We start from the raw sequence: 14708 nt of genomic DNA, 5'->3' as shown, positions 1-14708 counted from the left end.
ACCTCCCCAGAGCACCAGTGGTGCCCCTGAGCTGCCCCTCACCCCCCAGAGAACCCAAGATTTTGTCAGGGGTATATAGTACAGGTTATGGGCTATGAATTCTTGTTTACTGTCCGTGACTTGTCCATGACTTTTACTAAAAATATCCATCACTAAATCTTAGCCTTATACATAAGTAACATCTCAAAACCAAATAGTATAAACCCAGAAAATTCGGAGTTAAGGTTAAGCTTCAAGGCGTTCCAAACATGCTAAATTACAGAATGCAGTTAGGGCACCCAAGCACTGCTCAGTACTGATACCATGACAGAAAAAAATATAAACAATCCAACTAACCCTCCCCTCCTTTGCCCTCCCCCCAAAACCCCAACAGTTTAAAATCACTCTTATAAAGGAAGGCAAGTTACAGAGCCTTCACTAGACTGCCATCATTCTAGACTGTAATAAAGCAAGAATCACTATTGGCAATTTTCTCTTATCCACAAATCTAGCAGATTGCCTTTCTATTCAGAGAGAAATTTGAGGAAATGCATTTTGTCAGACATTACACATATGATAAAAACATCATCCAGGAAAAATACTACCCAGGAGTCTATTTACTATAATAGGTGAGTTAGATTTTCTCTTTCCATGTTTTGTAGGGAAGACTCATCTTCAGTGTTTTCTGCTGGGATCTACATTTCATGCAGCCAAAGTTTTTTTTTAGTGAGAAGAATTGGACTAGTTGAGTACATAGGATTTCTGTGACTTTTAAAGTCCTTAGAGGTACTTGTATATGTTCATCTAAGCTTCAAAATTTTACTGAGGTGAAATATATTTGAACTATGACAATCTAACCACCTAGCATCTACACCACCATAGTGAATGGAATAGCCTACCTACTCTCTAGAGTATTTATCAAAATAGCCAAGGACCTCTAAAAAAGCAATAATAGAGTCACAGGTTCACAGATTGTAAGGCCAGAATGGACCATTGTGATCATTTAGTCGGACCTCCTATATAACACAAGCCATAGAATCTCTCCCTGATCCCAAATTCCTGGAGAATATCTTTTAAAGAATCCATCCAATCTTGATTTTCAAATTGCCAGTCATACAGAATCCTCCATGACCCTTGGTAAATTGTTCTAATAGTTAATTACCCTCATTGTTAAAATTTTTATGCCTTATTGCTAGTCTGATTTGTCTAGCTTCAACTTTCAGCCATTAGATCTTCTTATATCTTTGTCTGCTTGACTTAAGAGCCCATTATAAAATATTTGTTCTCCACGTAGGTACTTACAGGCCGTAATCAAGTCACCCCTTAACCTTCTCTTTGTTAAGCTAAACAGATGGCGCTCCTTGAGTCTAACACTGTAAACACATTTTCTAATCCTTTAATAATTGTGGCTATTCTGTGAACCTTCTTCAATTGATCAACATCCTTCTTGAATTGGAGACACCAGTAGCCGATGTACCAGTGTCAAATACAGTGATAAAATAAACTCTTTATTCTTACACAAGATTCCATTGCTTATGCATCCAAGGATCAAAAAGCTATTTTGGCCACAGCATTGCACTGGAAGCTCAAGTTCAGCTGATTCTCCACTCTACCCTGAAATCTTTTTCAGAGTCACTGCTTCTCAGAATAACGTCCTCTATGACTACATTCTTTGTTCTTAGATATACATTTAGCCGTATTAAAGCCCATATTGTTTGCTTGTGCTCAGCTTACTAAGCGATCCACCTTGTTCTCTGTCAGTGATATGTCCTCTTCATTATCTACCACACCCCAATTTTTGTATTGTCTGCAACCTTGATCAGTCATGATTTTATGTTTTCTTCCAGGTCACTGAGAAAAACGTTAAACAGCATAGCCAACAACTGATTCCTGTAGGATACCACTAGAAATCCATCATCTCAGTGATGATTCCCCATTTACAATTACATGTTGCGACCTATCAGTCAGCCAGTTTTTAATCAATTTAATGTGTTCCATCTTAATTTTCAGAGGGGTAGCCATGTTAGTCTGTATCCACAAAAACAACAAGGAGTTCGGTGGCACTTTAAAGAAACTACCCTTAGATTCAGTGCCAAATGCAGTTCCACCAGACCTGAGAGTAAGGACCATAATATAGCCCTCCATATTAATCCTCTCCTCTCCTTAACAATAACTGACACTTTCTAGTAAGACATGAAACCATTTTACCTCAGACTTGTCTTTATTCAGGCAGGGACTTCGAAGGACTTAAGGGAGTTAGGCACCCAATCACAATGTGTGTGAGTATGAGTGTGAGAAAGCAAACAAGCAAGAAAAGCAGCCAAACAAATTTCAATGCATTGATGTAAACTTATCTTATGATGTCAATTAACACATTTTATAACAAATGCAGACTGAAAGCTAGACATTCTTTTTCTGGATGATGCTGTTGTGCACCAATATTACCAATTATCAAAACAATGCTGATCAGACCACAACATTTTGTTTGGCTGAAAATACAGACCTTGATGAAGTCACTGTACCAAATAGATCTTATCTCTAAAATAATAAAGTGCCATAAATGCCTGCTCCTGTTCCTACTGAAGTTGATGGGAATTTGCCATTGATTTCAACAGGAATAATATCAGCCCTTAATTGCATAGTAAATTTACCACATTTCCTCTATTGCTTACTACTGCTAGAAGGAGATATAAAAGAATGGGCCTTTTTCACTACAGCACTAAATGTCCATATGTGCCATAATGTTGACCTTCCATGAGTTGATGTATCTGAAATGGTATGCAAGTGACATTCCATTATTAAAGACTGTTTACTTGGATAAGAATAGGAACAATAGTCAAAACATCTCAAAATATGCAGGGTAAGCTATTTAACATCGTGTACTGAGAAACTTGAATCAAGACAGAGAAATTTCCCATGCCCCTCTAAACAAATTTTAACAAATTTCAGCAAAGAAATAAGCTACTCAGAGTCGCTCGATGGATTCAAGCAAAGTTTACATTCAAAAATGTCCCCTTAGTAACTGATGGAAAATGTTTAGTATTATCATTCTAAGTCACTAAAGTTGAAAAAAGAAGAAAAAAAAGACACAGAGTTAATGGAACCCACAGGCTACTGATGTGGCAGTTTATCAAATGTAGCTGTAATGAAAGATAAATATTACAGGCAATTCGCACTTCATGAAAGGATAAAAGTGTCAGTGTATAGGTACCAGTTTTACTGCAGGCCATAATCAGCAAGTAAACGAAAGTGCAAATGTCTAAAAAGTTTATAGCCTTCTATGAAGGCCTCGTCTTGTCAGGCATTGATTTAGGTTTTCAGAGGACTTTGCCAGCGTTAAACAAAGTGACTGTTTGTGAACTTAGAGGACATGTTCTACTCCTGCCAACAAATGTTGCCTCAAGCTAAATGTTAATATGTTCCCATCACTTAAATCTAAGGAAGGGGAAGAAATAGTTCCTTACACAACTATTTTCTTCTTAAACAGGGGACAGTCCAAAGTGAATGTTTCATATTCTCCACCTTCTCCACAAACATGAACGTCATACTTCTTAGAGAGCTGAGAGAAAAGGAAAAAAACAGGTAGTTAGAATAAGTGGTGCTCTTATACATAGTGCCAAATGTATTTTACTGAAATTGTATGTGTGTACAGGGCTTACAGTAACTTTCTCAATCTAGGTTTATCACTACACCTCCAAAAAAAGGAACAAACTCTAAAATGCACTGGATGTACTTGTAGGTTTCTGACTCTCCTCTACAGTACTTTATACGAACTGATTCATACTATTTTTAAAGTTCCAAAAATTACTGCCAGGTTGTTTTCCCTCTCTGCAATAGTTATACTTTACCGTCCAGCTAAAAAAATCTCATTGACTGCATCCCAGTAGAAATGAAGGATGTTGAAATAAGATTCCTTTAGGAAACTGGCTAGAAAATAACAATAACTTTTACATCCACTCCCAGATCTCATTATACAGTCTGTGAGATATCTTGTGTTGTAAACACTGACCAGAAGCTACTGAATTCAGCAAACATATTATAATATTATTATAGCAACACATTTTACAATTGTGCTCTAGGTATTTGTTGGCACAAACTCTTTCCTAAATCTTTAAGAAAGAGTTAATCCTGGCCCCACTGAAGTTAATTGCAAAACTCCTACTGACTTCAATGGAGCTGGGATTTCATCCTTAGAGGGGAAGAAACATTAGCCATTTTCTTTTGGTTACATCCCTGAACATTATTCATCCTTTTTTTTTTTTGCACTTTGTTATATATTTCCCTGATGGACAAGCCAGATACATCATACACAAAAGTAAATGTAGCTGATTGAAAATAATACAATTTGTCGGTTTTTAATCATCCTAAATCCTCTATTTAGCAGTTTCTCACTTGAGGCCTGATCCAAAGTTTTGCTTGAGTAAAGAGCGAGGGCCAATCTCTTGAACAGTACATTCTAATTCTGTTTTAATAACACTGTACTGGTAGATGGTAACCATGCACCGTAGGAATTTAATTATGCTAAGAGCATGCATTAAATCTATGATACAGTAAAAATGTTAATTGGACACAGTACAAAGCTTTTCTAGACTCATGATTCCACTCCTGCACCTCATGATTTTGTGGTTATAATTTGACTTTTAAGTGGTCCTCATTCTTTTTAAGAAAGTTATAAACTTGTGCACTTGTATTATCCTTTAAGAAGTTCATCCTGCAATCGCTCCCTTTGAGGAATTTCCATTGACTTCACTGGGAGTTACGAGCACAGAGGGCTTGCAGGGTGAAATCCTAAATGAAATGCATATCACTTGTGAAAGGAAAGTTGACCTGGTTTTGGTATTTGTGCGTGGTTTTATTGAGTATTGGACAATTCTGTAATGAGTGCAATAAGGTTTCCTTGAATGGGAAGATTGGATGCTGGAATCAGCCCTGAAAGCTGATTTGAATGCACTGGGGGGAGTTGGGTCTGCGGTTTCCATCAGGGCAAATGGAGCTCATTGGATCAGGGCAGGATCCAGGGCCTTTTCCAGGCAGGTGACTGTACACTGGTCTAAAATGCTGCAGTGGAGTATACAGCAGGAACCCACCAGGCCTCCACAAGTTGACAAGGCCAGATGTGTGAAGCATCTGAAATGGATAGTATTGGCAATTAGTCACCAAAAAATCATATATGTTTCCTGAATTATTCAGGGACAATAGGGTACACCTCTCTGACTGGGGAATGGATATATTTTTGACCAGTGTTAGGGAGGGAACTGTTAACTATGGCTAAGTCTACACTACAAACTAGGGGTGTGATGCCCGTACTTGTGCACACATACTCACGCCAGCTCTCATTGAGCTAGCACAAGTATAAATAGCAGTGTAGATGCAGTAGCACTGGTAGCGGCAGAGAAGGCCTGGCTGAGCCGGTCTGAGTACAAACCTGCCTGAAACCAGTGGGTATGTACTTGGCATGGCTCAGCTATGCCTCCACTGATGATACCAATGCTACTGGGGCTACATTGCTATTTCTATTTGTGCTAGCTCAGTGAGAGTTAGCAGGGGTATGTGTACATGAGCAGGGAATCAGATTCCTAGCTCGTAGTGTAAACGTAGTACATCTGGGTACACAGCTGGGGTGGGAGGGAGGCAGTCAAGCTAATTGCTGGTGCCTCCTCATGGCAAGTGTACAGTGGAGGTACTCATTCCACAGGGGATCTGATTCCCTGATAATAAGGAATTGGAAGAGGACTTAGTGGAAGGTATCCCCTAAAGAAGGTGGGGAATGGGCTTAGGACTTCTATTGTCTGGTAAAGTGAGGAGACAACCCCCTTTCCCTAGACCCTTAACCCTCAAATAAGGGGAAGGGAGTGGGCTGCCAGCAATGGACTAGGGCATGCTATGGCAGGGTTGGGCTGACATCAGCTCTCCACCAGGGGGAAATCATGACCTGCATTGTACATATTTTAGCTGGATAGTTCCCAGATGAGTTGAATTAATGAAGTTGTTGCCTAATTAAACCACATCACTTGCACCTTCTCTGTCTCTGTGTGTGCCCAAGACAATGGGGAAGTGTATCCTGAAAAGCAGTAACTCTGAAAAGAATTTAGGTGTCACAGGGGACAAGCAACTCAACATGAGCCCTCAGTGCAATGCAGTGACAAAAAAGGCTAATATGATCTTTGAATCGATAAACAGGGAAATAGTGAGTAGGAGTAAGAAGGTTTACTTGGTCCTGTCTGAGCACAGGGGTCCAGACTCAATGACTTCTCAAGGTCCCTTCCAGCGCTACATTTTTAAGATTCTACGATTCTAGTTTGTATTCTACATTGGTCATGACCAACACTGGAATACTATGTACAGTTCTGGGGTCCACATTTGAAAAAAAATGTTGAAAAACCAGAGAGGGTACAGAAAAGAGCCACAAAAATGATTCAAGGACTGGAGAGAATGAGAGACTTAAAGTGTTTAATCTGTTTATCTTATCAAAAAAAGATTGAGAGATGACTTGTTTACACTGTACAGTACAAGTAACTTTGTGGGGAGAAAATACCAAGTAGTAACGGACTCTTTAATCTAGTGCAGAAAGAACCAGTGGCTAGAGGCTGAAGCCCAACAAATTCAAATAATAAATTAGGCACTTTTTGGGGTGGGGGGGGCGGTAACAGTAAGGGTGATTAACCATTGAAACAAAGTACCAAAGGGAGTGGTGGATTCTCCATGTCTTGAGCTCATCAAATCAAGACTAGATTCCTCTTTGGAAGATGTGCTTTAGTGAAACAGAAGTCAATGGGCTCAATACAAGGGTAATTAAATTAAATTAATGGCCAGTGATAAACAGGATGCCAGACAACATAATACAATGGTACTTCTGGCCTTAAAATCTATTGTGTAATTTTTATTAATTATTATCATCATTGTCATTGTTGATCCAACTCCTTGTAACTTCAATTCAATTCTGAATCGTTGTAAACTATGCATCTGATGCTTAATGTGTTGAGCACCTCAGCTCCTTCCTTATACATGACAGAGCAACTGTCTGTATTTGTCTCTAATTGGAGTCAGATCTAAAATATTAGTCCCCCATCTCCTTTTTTTCCCCAGACTAAAATTAATGCAACATTATTTTTATAAGCATTTAGTCTTACAGATTTATTTTCAGTGAAACTGTTTATATTTTACACAAGACTAAGGTTACTTTTATATTTGGGGATTAATTTTTACAATGCTATCAGAGGATTTCAGGTAATGGATATGTCTGATATGTTACAATAAAACTGTACTCGTATTCCTGAGTATGGAGAGTGATAGTTAAGCTTTCCATTTTCTTTAATAAGTATTTCTTTTAAAATATTTTTAACACATTTGGATGACTTGAGTCATCACCTTAGCATAAAGACCACCAGAGACTCTGCACACAGACATAAAAAAAAGAAAGTAGTAGAAAGAACTTAATCCTTTTACAGGATCAGAGATCACATTTTTAATCATAGCCCTTTGACACTGAATATGAAGCTGGAAAATGTTAAATATAATTTTGCTTGCACTCTCTTCAACCTTTTATTTCTGAAAAATATCTAATAGCTCGGACAAAGATGGTATCTGTCATAAAATTCTACAAGACTGTTTACTCATTTTGTGATGGAAAATTCAAATCTCATTTTAAATAAAGATAAAATTATCTTTTTTAAAGCCAATGTTATCACAGGCATTTCCTTCCTAAAGAGAGAATATCTCCATGTGTAAAAATAACCAAACATAAATTTAATCAAGCTTTCATTTTCAAAAATTATACTCCTGACATACAAGACAGTTTCACCTGTCAAAAAGTGCAGCAAGGTTTTTATAGGACAAATCTATCAAAAATAATTAATGTTGATACAATAAGAATGGACAACTTACAAAACAGTTAGTCAGAACCTTTTATTCTTCCTCCTGCCAAGAGCTTCTGCTGCAATGAATACTAAATAGAGCTACTGAAAAATAAAATTAAGACACGGGTTTGTGTGTCTTAAAAAACAAAACAAAACAAAACAATGAAATGCGTGTATTTTTGAGGAACAAAGAAGTTTGTCTCGTTCTTTTCCTAGCTAAAAATTTTAGCCTAGCTAAAAATATTTCACAATGAGAATAAGGAATGAATGTTTACTGTGTAAGTTATTTCTAAAGTTGATGGTTCTTCTTTTAAGCCTCGAGTGCTGTGAGTTCTTCCTGGAAACCAACATCAAACACTTCAAAGCTGAGAGTCTAAATTTGCTGTCCTTGTTGGGAAATCCCAACTTTCAATGCCATTGGGCTTAGGATCATATTTGGTCCTGAATATTCTAAACTCCCAGGGAAGTCACCAGCAACTGAAGATACTAAGCACCTCAAAGGATCAGGCTCTTAATGTGCCTTTTAGAAGCAAAAGAAGCTGTGCAGTATTTTTCAAGCTGCCATCAGTGAGACAGGAACCAGCTTTCAAATACTTTAAAATACTAACATTTTTTACCGACTTGTGTTATCTTGTTTTGCTAGCTAGATCTGACATGCATAATAAATGTGACAATTCAATAAGAATAACTTTTAAAGCCAAACCGAAATTAAAGCCAAACCGAAATTAAAGCCAAACCTCACAGTTGTAAGGTCAAAACAACCTCACCTCTCATTATATTTATAAATTACACTACTCAAGAAAAGTTGATATCCAGTCCAATTCTAAACCTAAAACAAATACCAGAGTATCATGGAAACTTTTACACTATATGAAATCCAGTATCAAACAAAGATACAAATAAATCTTTCATTTACATATACAAAGTGAAGCCCAGATACTCAATACAATTCATTCTCCTGCTATCCTGACCATGAAACTGCAGGGTAAAGGCAGAGTTTATCACAGAATTTTAGCAGTCAGAGATGGGAAAGGCTAATTCAATTACTTAATCCAACCTGCGGCAAGGGAAAGATTTTATAGCTCCCAGTCAGAGAACATATCAGGTATTAAACCTTTTATACACTTCATCTTCACCAGCAGGCCAAGTAGTAATAATTCAATTCTGGTGCAACTGTTCAAACCACAAACAATTTCTAATTCTCTATCAAGGAAAAATATTGTACAAGCAAATATTACTGTTGCACACATTTTATTTTGATTTTTAAAAAGTTCTACACAGATTAGGTACAATCAATGGGTTCATGGCATGTTGCCAATAGAGCCATCTAGTTTAGCATCTTTGCTTTGGGCGTCTTTGGTACAAGGGAACTAGTTGAACAAAAGCGCAAATACAATAATCTCCATTTAACATAATTAATCAACACCTAGCTATTTAGAAAAAAATAATTCAAGAACTTGCCTTGTCACAATGAAATAATATAATTATTTTACTGTGCTGATAAAAATGACCCATGATTACGGCCGTACTTGACTTGCGATATTGTGAAAATTGCAGATTCTGCAATATTAGGCTTCCACCATAATTTTGACAGCAGGAGTCCTGGACATCACGGGGCTGAGAGTGGGACTCTCCCGCTGTCAGCCCCAGGTGGCCACTCTCAGCCCCAGGCGGCCAACAGTGGGAGCCCCCACTATCCAGCCTGATATTTTCACTCTCAGCCCAGGCCTCTGCCCGTGGAAAATTGCAGAAAAGTAATAATGGGCTTTATTACCGTAAATAATAAAGTCTGTTATTACTTTTCCGCAATTTCCCATGGTTTGTCCACAACTCAGTTGCAATTTTTTGACAATCATCCTGCAATTCACATAGGACCTTATCCATAATAAAATAGAAGACACAGAAGAACATCATTTCACTCATAACCTTAATATCCAGGATATAAATCAGAAAAGAACTACACAATTAATTCAAAGTTTGTTCCACTCAATAGATCTCACTTTAGCTAAAGTCCATTTTACAGTTAACCGGCATGAGAAATCACCTGACATTTAGTATCAAAGGGAGACCAATTTCTATCCCACACATATGGTTTGACTAAAACATATAAATTAAAGCTATAAGAAGTAGCTGAAAATCAGGTGACAACATGTTTTTCCAAATGGAAAATGAAGCACCAATGTAGGAATCTGCTACACACTTACTCATTTTAAAAGTAAGAGACAGTTATTTTATTTAACTTTATTAGCTAGAAAACTGTGTAATTCCAAACGTCTAATTAAATTACTTAGGCAGAGTCAATCTTTATTTGTCCAGTCTACACAGAAACTGGTTCTACAAAACCATAGCTAGAGAGTCTTCTAACTACTCTACACACAATTCTCTTCATACCTAAAATTGCGACATGAAAACATTTTGGCCTTGCTGGGTTCATTGGGGTGTACTTTTTCTATTGCTCTAGGATGAAGTTTTGAAATCAGAGAAATAATACTGTAGGACCATGCTCTAAATATTGACCTCTGACATCAAAATAATTGACATTTATGAATGAATTTTGAACTGTAATGGTCAACAGACTACTTTCAACCAACCATGAATCAATAAAAGTACCATGTAAGTAACAATCCTGTGCGGAAACTCCTCACATATTCAACAATGGCACTTTTCAGGGCAGTGAGGTTTGATAATTCTTCATGGAAAGAAAGTCACTTAATTTTTAAATAGATGTTTGAAGTTTTAACTTGGTAGCAGCATTCTCTCAATAACATAGGGTGGCAACATTCTCCTTTTGTTCCACTCTGCACAAATTGGAACCCTACAGGGAGCTGCAGGATAGTTACTACTGCAGGACTGGGACAGATATGGCTCAATAAACTCCACCCTGAATGTAAGGAAGGGAAAGTAGCCCTCTGGCAAAGAGATTTCAGAGATGGGCAGATTATGAAAGAAGAAATCTTAAGACCAGCCAAGCTGAGAGAAAGAAGGGTCAACTAGAAGTGCCTGGCATTCTGACACCTTCTTTACAGAGGTAATCACCACTGAAACCGATGTTTTCGTTGACAGCAATGGCAGGAATAAGGTTAAAAGGGGGGGTCACATCAATATTTAGTTTATGTCCCATAAAGGTAATGAATTGGATACAGAAGAGTACGCATCGATAAGACCCTTTAAAATCCAGATATCAAGGGCTACAAAAAAACCCCATCCACTGGTGGGATGTATTGCAGAAATGGCTGCTAAATGGACACTCACTGAACTGACACTATTCAGGTAGTCTAATATATGTCTAACATCTGTATTATCAGGAGATAGCTGACGAGATTCTGCCCAGATTGAAAACCTTTTCTATTTTGCTGCATAAGTGACTCTGGTGGAATCACCAGAATGGCTTGGACATCTCAGCAACAAACTCTTTCTTCATTGCTCTACCAGAGATCATCTGTGTCGTTAGGTAAAGAGCTTGCAAGTTTGGGTGCGGTGATTTCCCCTGATTTTGAGACAAAAGATCTTCACCCAGAGGTAGTAAGAATTAATGAAAATCTTTGTTTCAGCACTGCCTTGGCCAGGTAAATGCTATGAGGCTGCTTTGTCTCTTCTGAGCTTCCTGATCATCCTGATCATCTCTTCCGTCTGATGTTTAGAGTGGTTGCAAGTCTGTTATTGGGTATCCCCACTGACGGAAGCTTCCTTGCAGAACACCCCTTTTTATTGAGCATTTGTGATGGTCTATGAAGTTCCTATTGAGGGAATTCATAATAGTGTTCCTCAACCCTGAGAGATGAAAGGCCTTTAGGAAGATATTGCTCTTTATCCAGAAAGAGATTGCTCTCCGGCACAGCTGAGATGACATTGCACCTCCCTGCTTGTTCCAATAAAATATAGTAATGGCATTGTCAGTGAGAACTTGAAAATGAACATCTCGCAGGCCCGATACCTCAAAGTTCCTGCATATTTGTATGGAATGAAAATTCCAGAGGCATCCAAAGGGCTTGAGCCTGAAGTTTGCCCAGATGGGTCCCCAACATCTAATGGACACATCTGCTATCAATGTCATACTTGGCTCTGGTGGCAGGAACGGAACCCCTATGCATACATTCTAAGGGTCTCACACACTCACCCAGGCATGCAAATGAGTATGTCCAGTGAATGTCTGCTCGGACAATAGCCAGGCCTGCAGACATTTGAGGTGAATTCTGGCATGTTAAGTCATGTACATGCACAAGACCATATGTCCCAAGAGCTGTAGACAAGAATGCACTGTTGTTCTCAAGTTGGTCTTGAGCTCTCAGACAGAGGCTATGAATTGGAACCTGTCCATCGGGAGGTAGGCCATGGCAGTCCTGGTACTGATATCAGTCCCTATGAAACTTATTCACTGTGTTTGATGTAATTTTGATTTCTGTACATTCAGTTTTAGACCTAGACAACAGAACAGATGTTTGACAAAAAGGATGCTGTTATGGATGGCAGACCTTGACCCTTCCTGAACTAGCCAATCGCCTAGGTCAGGAAATATTTGAACTCCTAAATGACACAGACAGTCTGCTACTGCTATCATAAGCTTGGAAAACACCCTGGGGGCTGATGATGAATAGCACTGTGTATTGGTAATGCATGATGGGTACCATGAACTGAAGATATTTTCAGTGGCTGGAATGTATTTCCACATGACAAGAAGCATCTTACAGGTTACTGGCAAACATCAATTTCCAATCTTCAAGGAAGGGACAATAGATGCCACAATGACCATTCTAAATTTCATCTTTTTGATAAATTCAATCAGATTTCTTAAAACCAGAATGGGTCAAACCCATCTCTCTTTGTGAGAATCAGGAAGTAGCAGGAAAAGAAGCCTTTCCCTCTGTGTCGGTAAGGAGCTTCCTCTATTCCTCCCAATTCCAATAGAGACTGTAATTCTTGATCTAAAACAGTCTTGTAAGACAGGTTCCTGAAAAGGTATGGGGAAGATGGATTGGGGAAAGGGAGGAGGGTGAGCTGGATAACATAACCCACCTTTACTGTGCTGATGACCCACTTGTCTGATTCAATCTCTGCCAATGCATTGTAAAAGAGAAAGAGGTACTTCCACAATGCAGGGTTTAGATGTATGTAGAAGATGAGACATTGTCCTCAACTGAAATATCAAACTGACTGCTTCAAAGTCATCAAAGTCTGGTGTACAAAGGTCTGTTGTGGATGATGCCAATGGGCAATGTCTGGGAGGCTTAGATCTCCTTCTAGAGGCATCTTGAAATTTCTGATGGTGCTAAGATCTGTACTCTGTTTGGGACTTGAACTGCTTCCTCTTAGTTACTGGAGTGTAGATACCCAGTGATCGAAGGACTGTGCAAGAATCTTTCAACATATACATGGCTAGGCAGCCAGAAGGCCCCTTTGGGATGCACTGCCTTCTTGAGAAGATGTATTTTAAGGAAAAAATCCCTCTGTTTTTTCATTCTTGTCTCAAAGGAGGTACAAATAGGACATTTGTCCCTCATGTCGCTCACCTAAGCAGATTAGGCAACTTTGGTGCTTATCACTAACAGGGGTGAGGTTAGTTTAAACTAACTTACTCACTACACTAAACTAACCTACAACTATATATACAATTTTTTTTTCTTTTTTACAAAGGCTGTCTAGCCAAAGCTCAGAAGCAGCAGGGAGCTCCACCTCTCACCAGGAGCAGTAAGAAAAAACTGAGGAGGAAGCAGCAACCATGCCCCTTTATTCCCTTGGTTCTCTCATATCCAATGTATCTTCTCTTCTTCCCCTCTCCTCTCATCATTTGGTTATTATGGAAATGTTTCCCAAAGACAAAAGCTTTCCATCGTAATCTTTGGTTTAACCTACCTTTCTCAGAAAGCTCATTTCACAGCCATGCTCCACCAGCAAAAAGGGCTAATGCTTTGGTTTGATAAAGACTTCACAAATTAAAGTAAGTAAATAGCTTCTTATATCTGCTATTAGTGGTATCTCCACTGAGGACGGGGAGAGAGGAAAATAGTGTTTTGTGGGTTTTTTATGTAACAACCCAACCCTGATGCTTTTAATTCTGGTCAGAAAACATCAGAGTTGGGGCAAAAAGGTGGCATCACAGTCACATATATGTAATTTCCTCCTCTGCGATATGGCACAATGACAGCACTGCAGGCCCATTCTGCCACTCTCCACACCAGGAGACTCTTGATTTTAAGTGCTTTCCATGGGCTGAGCCAGAATCTCCCAAGGAAAGAAGAAGAAAACAGGAAGTGGAACCCTCTACATTTAAACATGACTAGCCTCTACGGACTCAGCTAGATTAATCTAATATATGGCTGGAGCATAAACCATAGAGACTAGAGGTGTGCATTTATAAAATTATTCACCCTTCTTGCCTATCAGAAATCAGAGCGTAGAGACAATGGGGCATGTTGAGGGCATAGTGCCTCTCACTTTGTAACTGCAGCCACAAAGGGTTTTCACAGTGGGAGTGTGGCCTGGAAAGAAAGGGTGGTTCAGTGGTTAGTGTGTGAGCCTGGGACTTGGGAGACCTCAGTTCAGTTCCCTCCTACACCACAGATTTTATGCGTGGCCTTAAGCAAGTCACTTTGTTCAAGATTTTCTAAGGTACCTGGCACCTATCTCCACCTCTAGTGGGATTTTCAAAAGTATCTAAGCAAGTTAGGCACCCAACTCACATTAATTTCAGTGAGAGCTAGGTGCTACCCTGCTTAGGTGCTATTCATAAAATCCCAATAGATGCATATATGCATCTTTAGGTGACTAAACACTATTGAAAATCTGGCCTGTAGTCTCTATGTGCCTCAGTTCCCTCATCTGTAAAATGGATGTACCTCACAACCTAGCTGGCAGAAGGCTTACATATATAAAATC

General features: G+C 38.9%; 1 protein-coding gene across 7 annotated transcripts in view; it reads right to left on the bottom strand.

Annotated features, from left to right (window-relative positions):
• Window positions 1-14708, bottom strand: part of DPH6 (diphthamine biosynthesis 6) — a 368925-nt gene that overhangs the window by 219248 nt on the left and 134969 nt on the right. For all 7 annotated transcript variants that reach the window (XM_073348883.2, XM_073348884.2, XM_078853339.1 and 4 more), the window contains one exon: window positions 3444-3538. In XM_073348883.2, the coding sequence (XP_073204984.1) occupies window positions 3444-3538 (95 nt within the window). The remainder of the gene's footprint in view (window positions 1-3443; window positions 3539-14708) is intronic.

Source organism: Lepidochelys kempii, chromosome 6 (genome assembly GCF_965140285.1).
Source record: "Lepidochelys kempii isolate rLepKem1 chromosome 6, rLepKem1.hap1, whole genome shotgun sequence".
NCBI classification, from domain to species: domain Eukaryota; kingdom Metazoa; phylum Chordata; order Testudines; family Cheloniidae; genus Lepidochelys; species Lepidochelys kempii.
The sequence above is the reverse complement of the archived record's forward strand: the minus strand, read 5'-3'. Positions and strand labels throughout refer to the sequence as shown.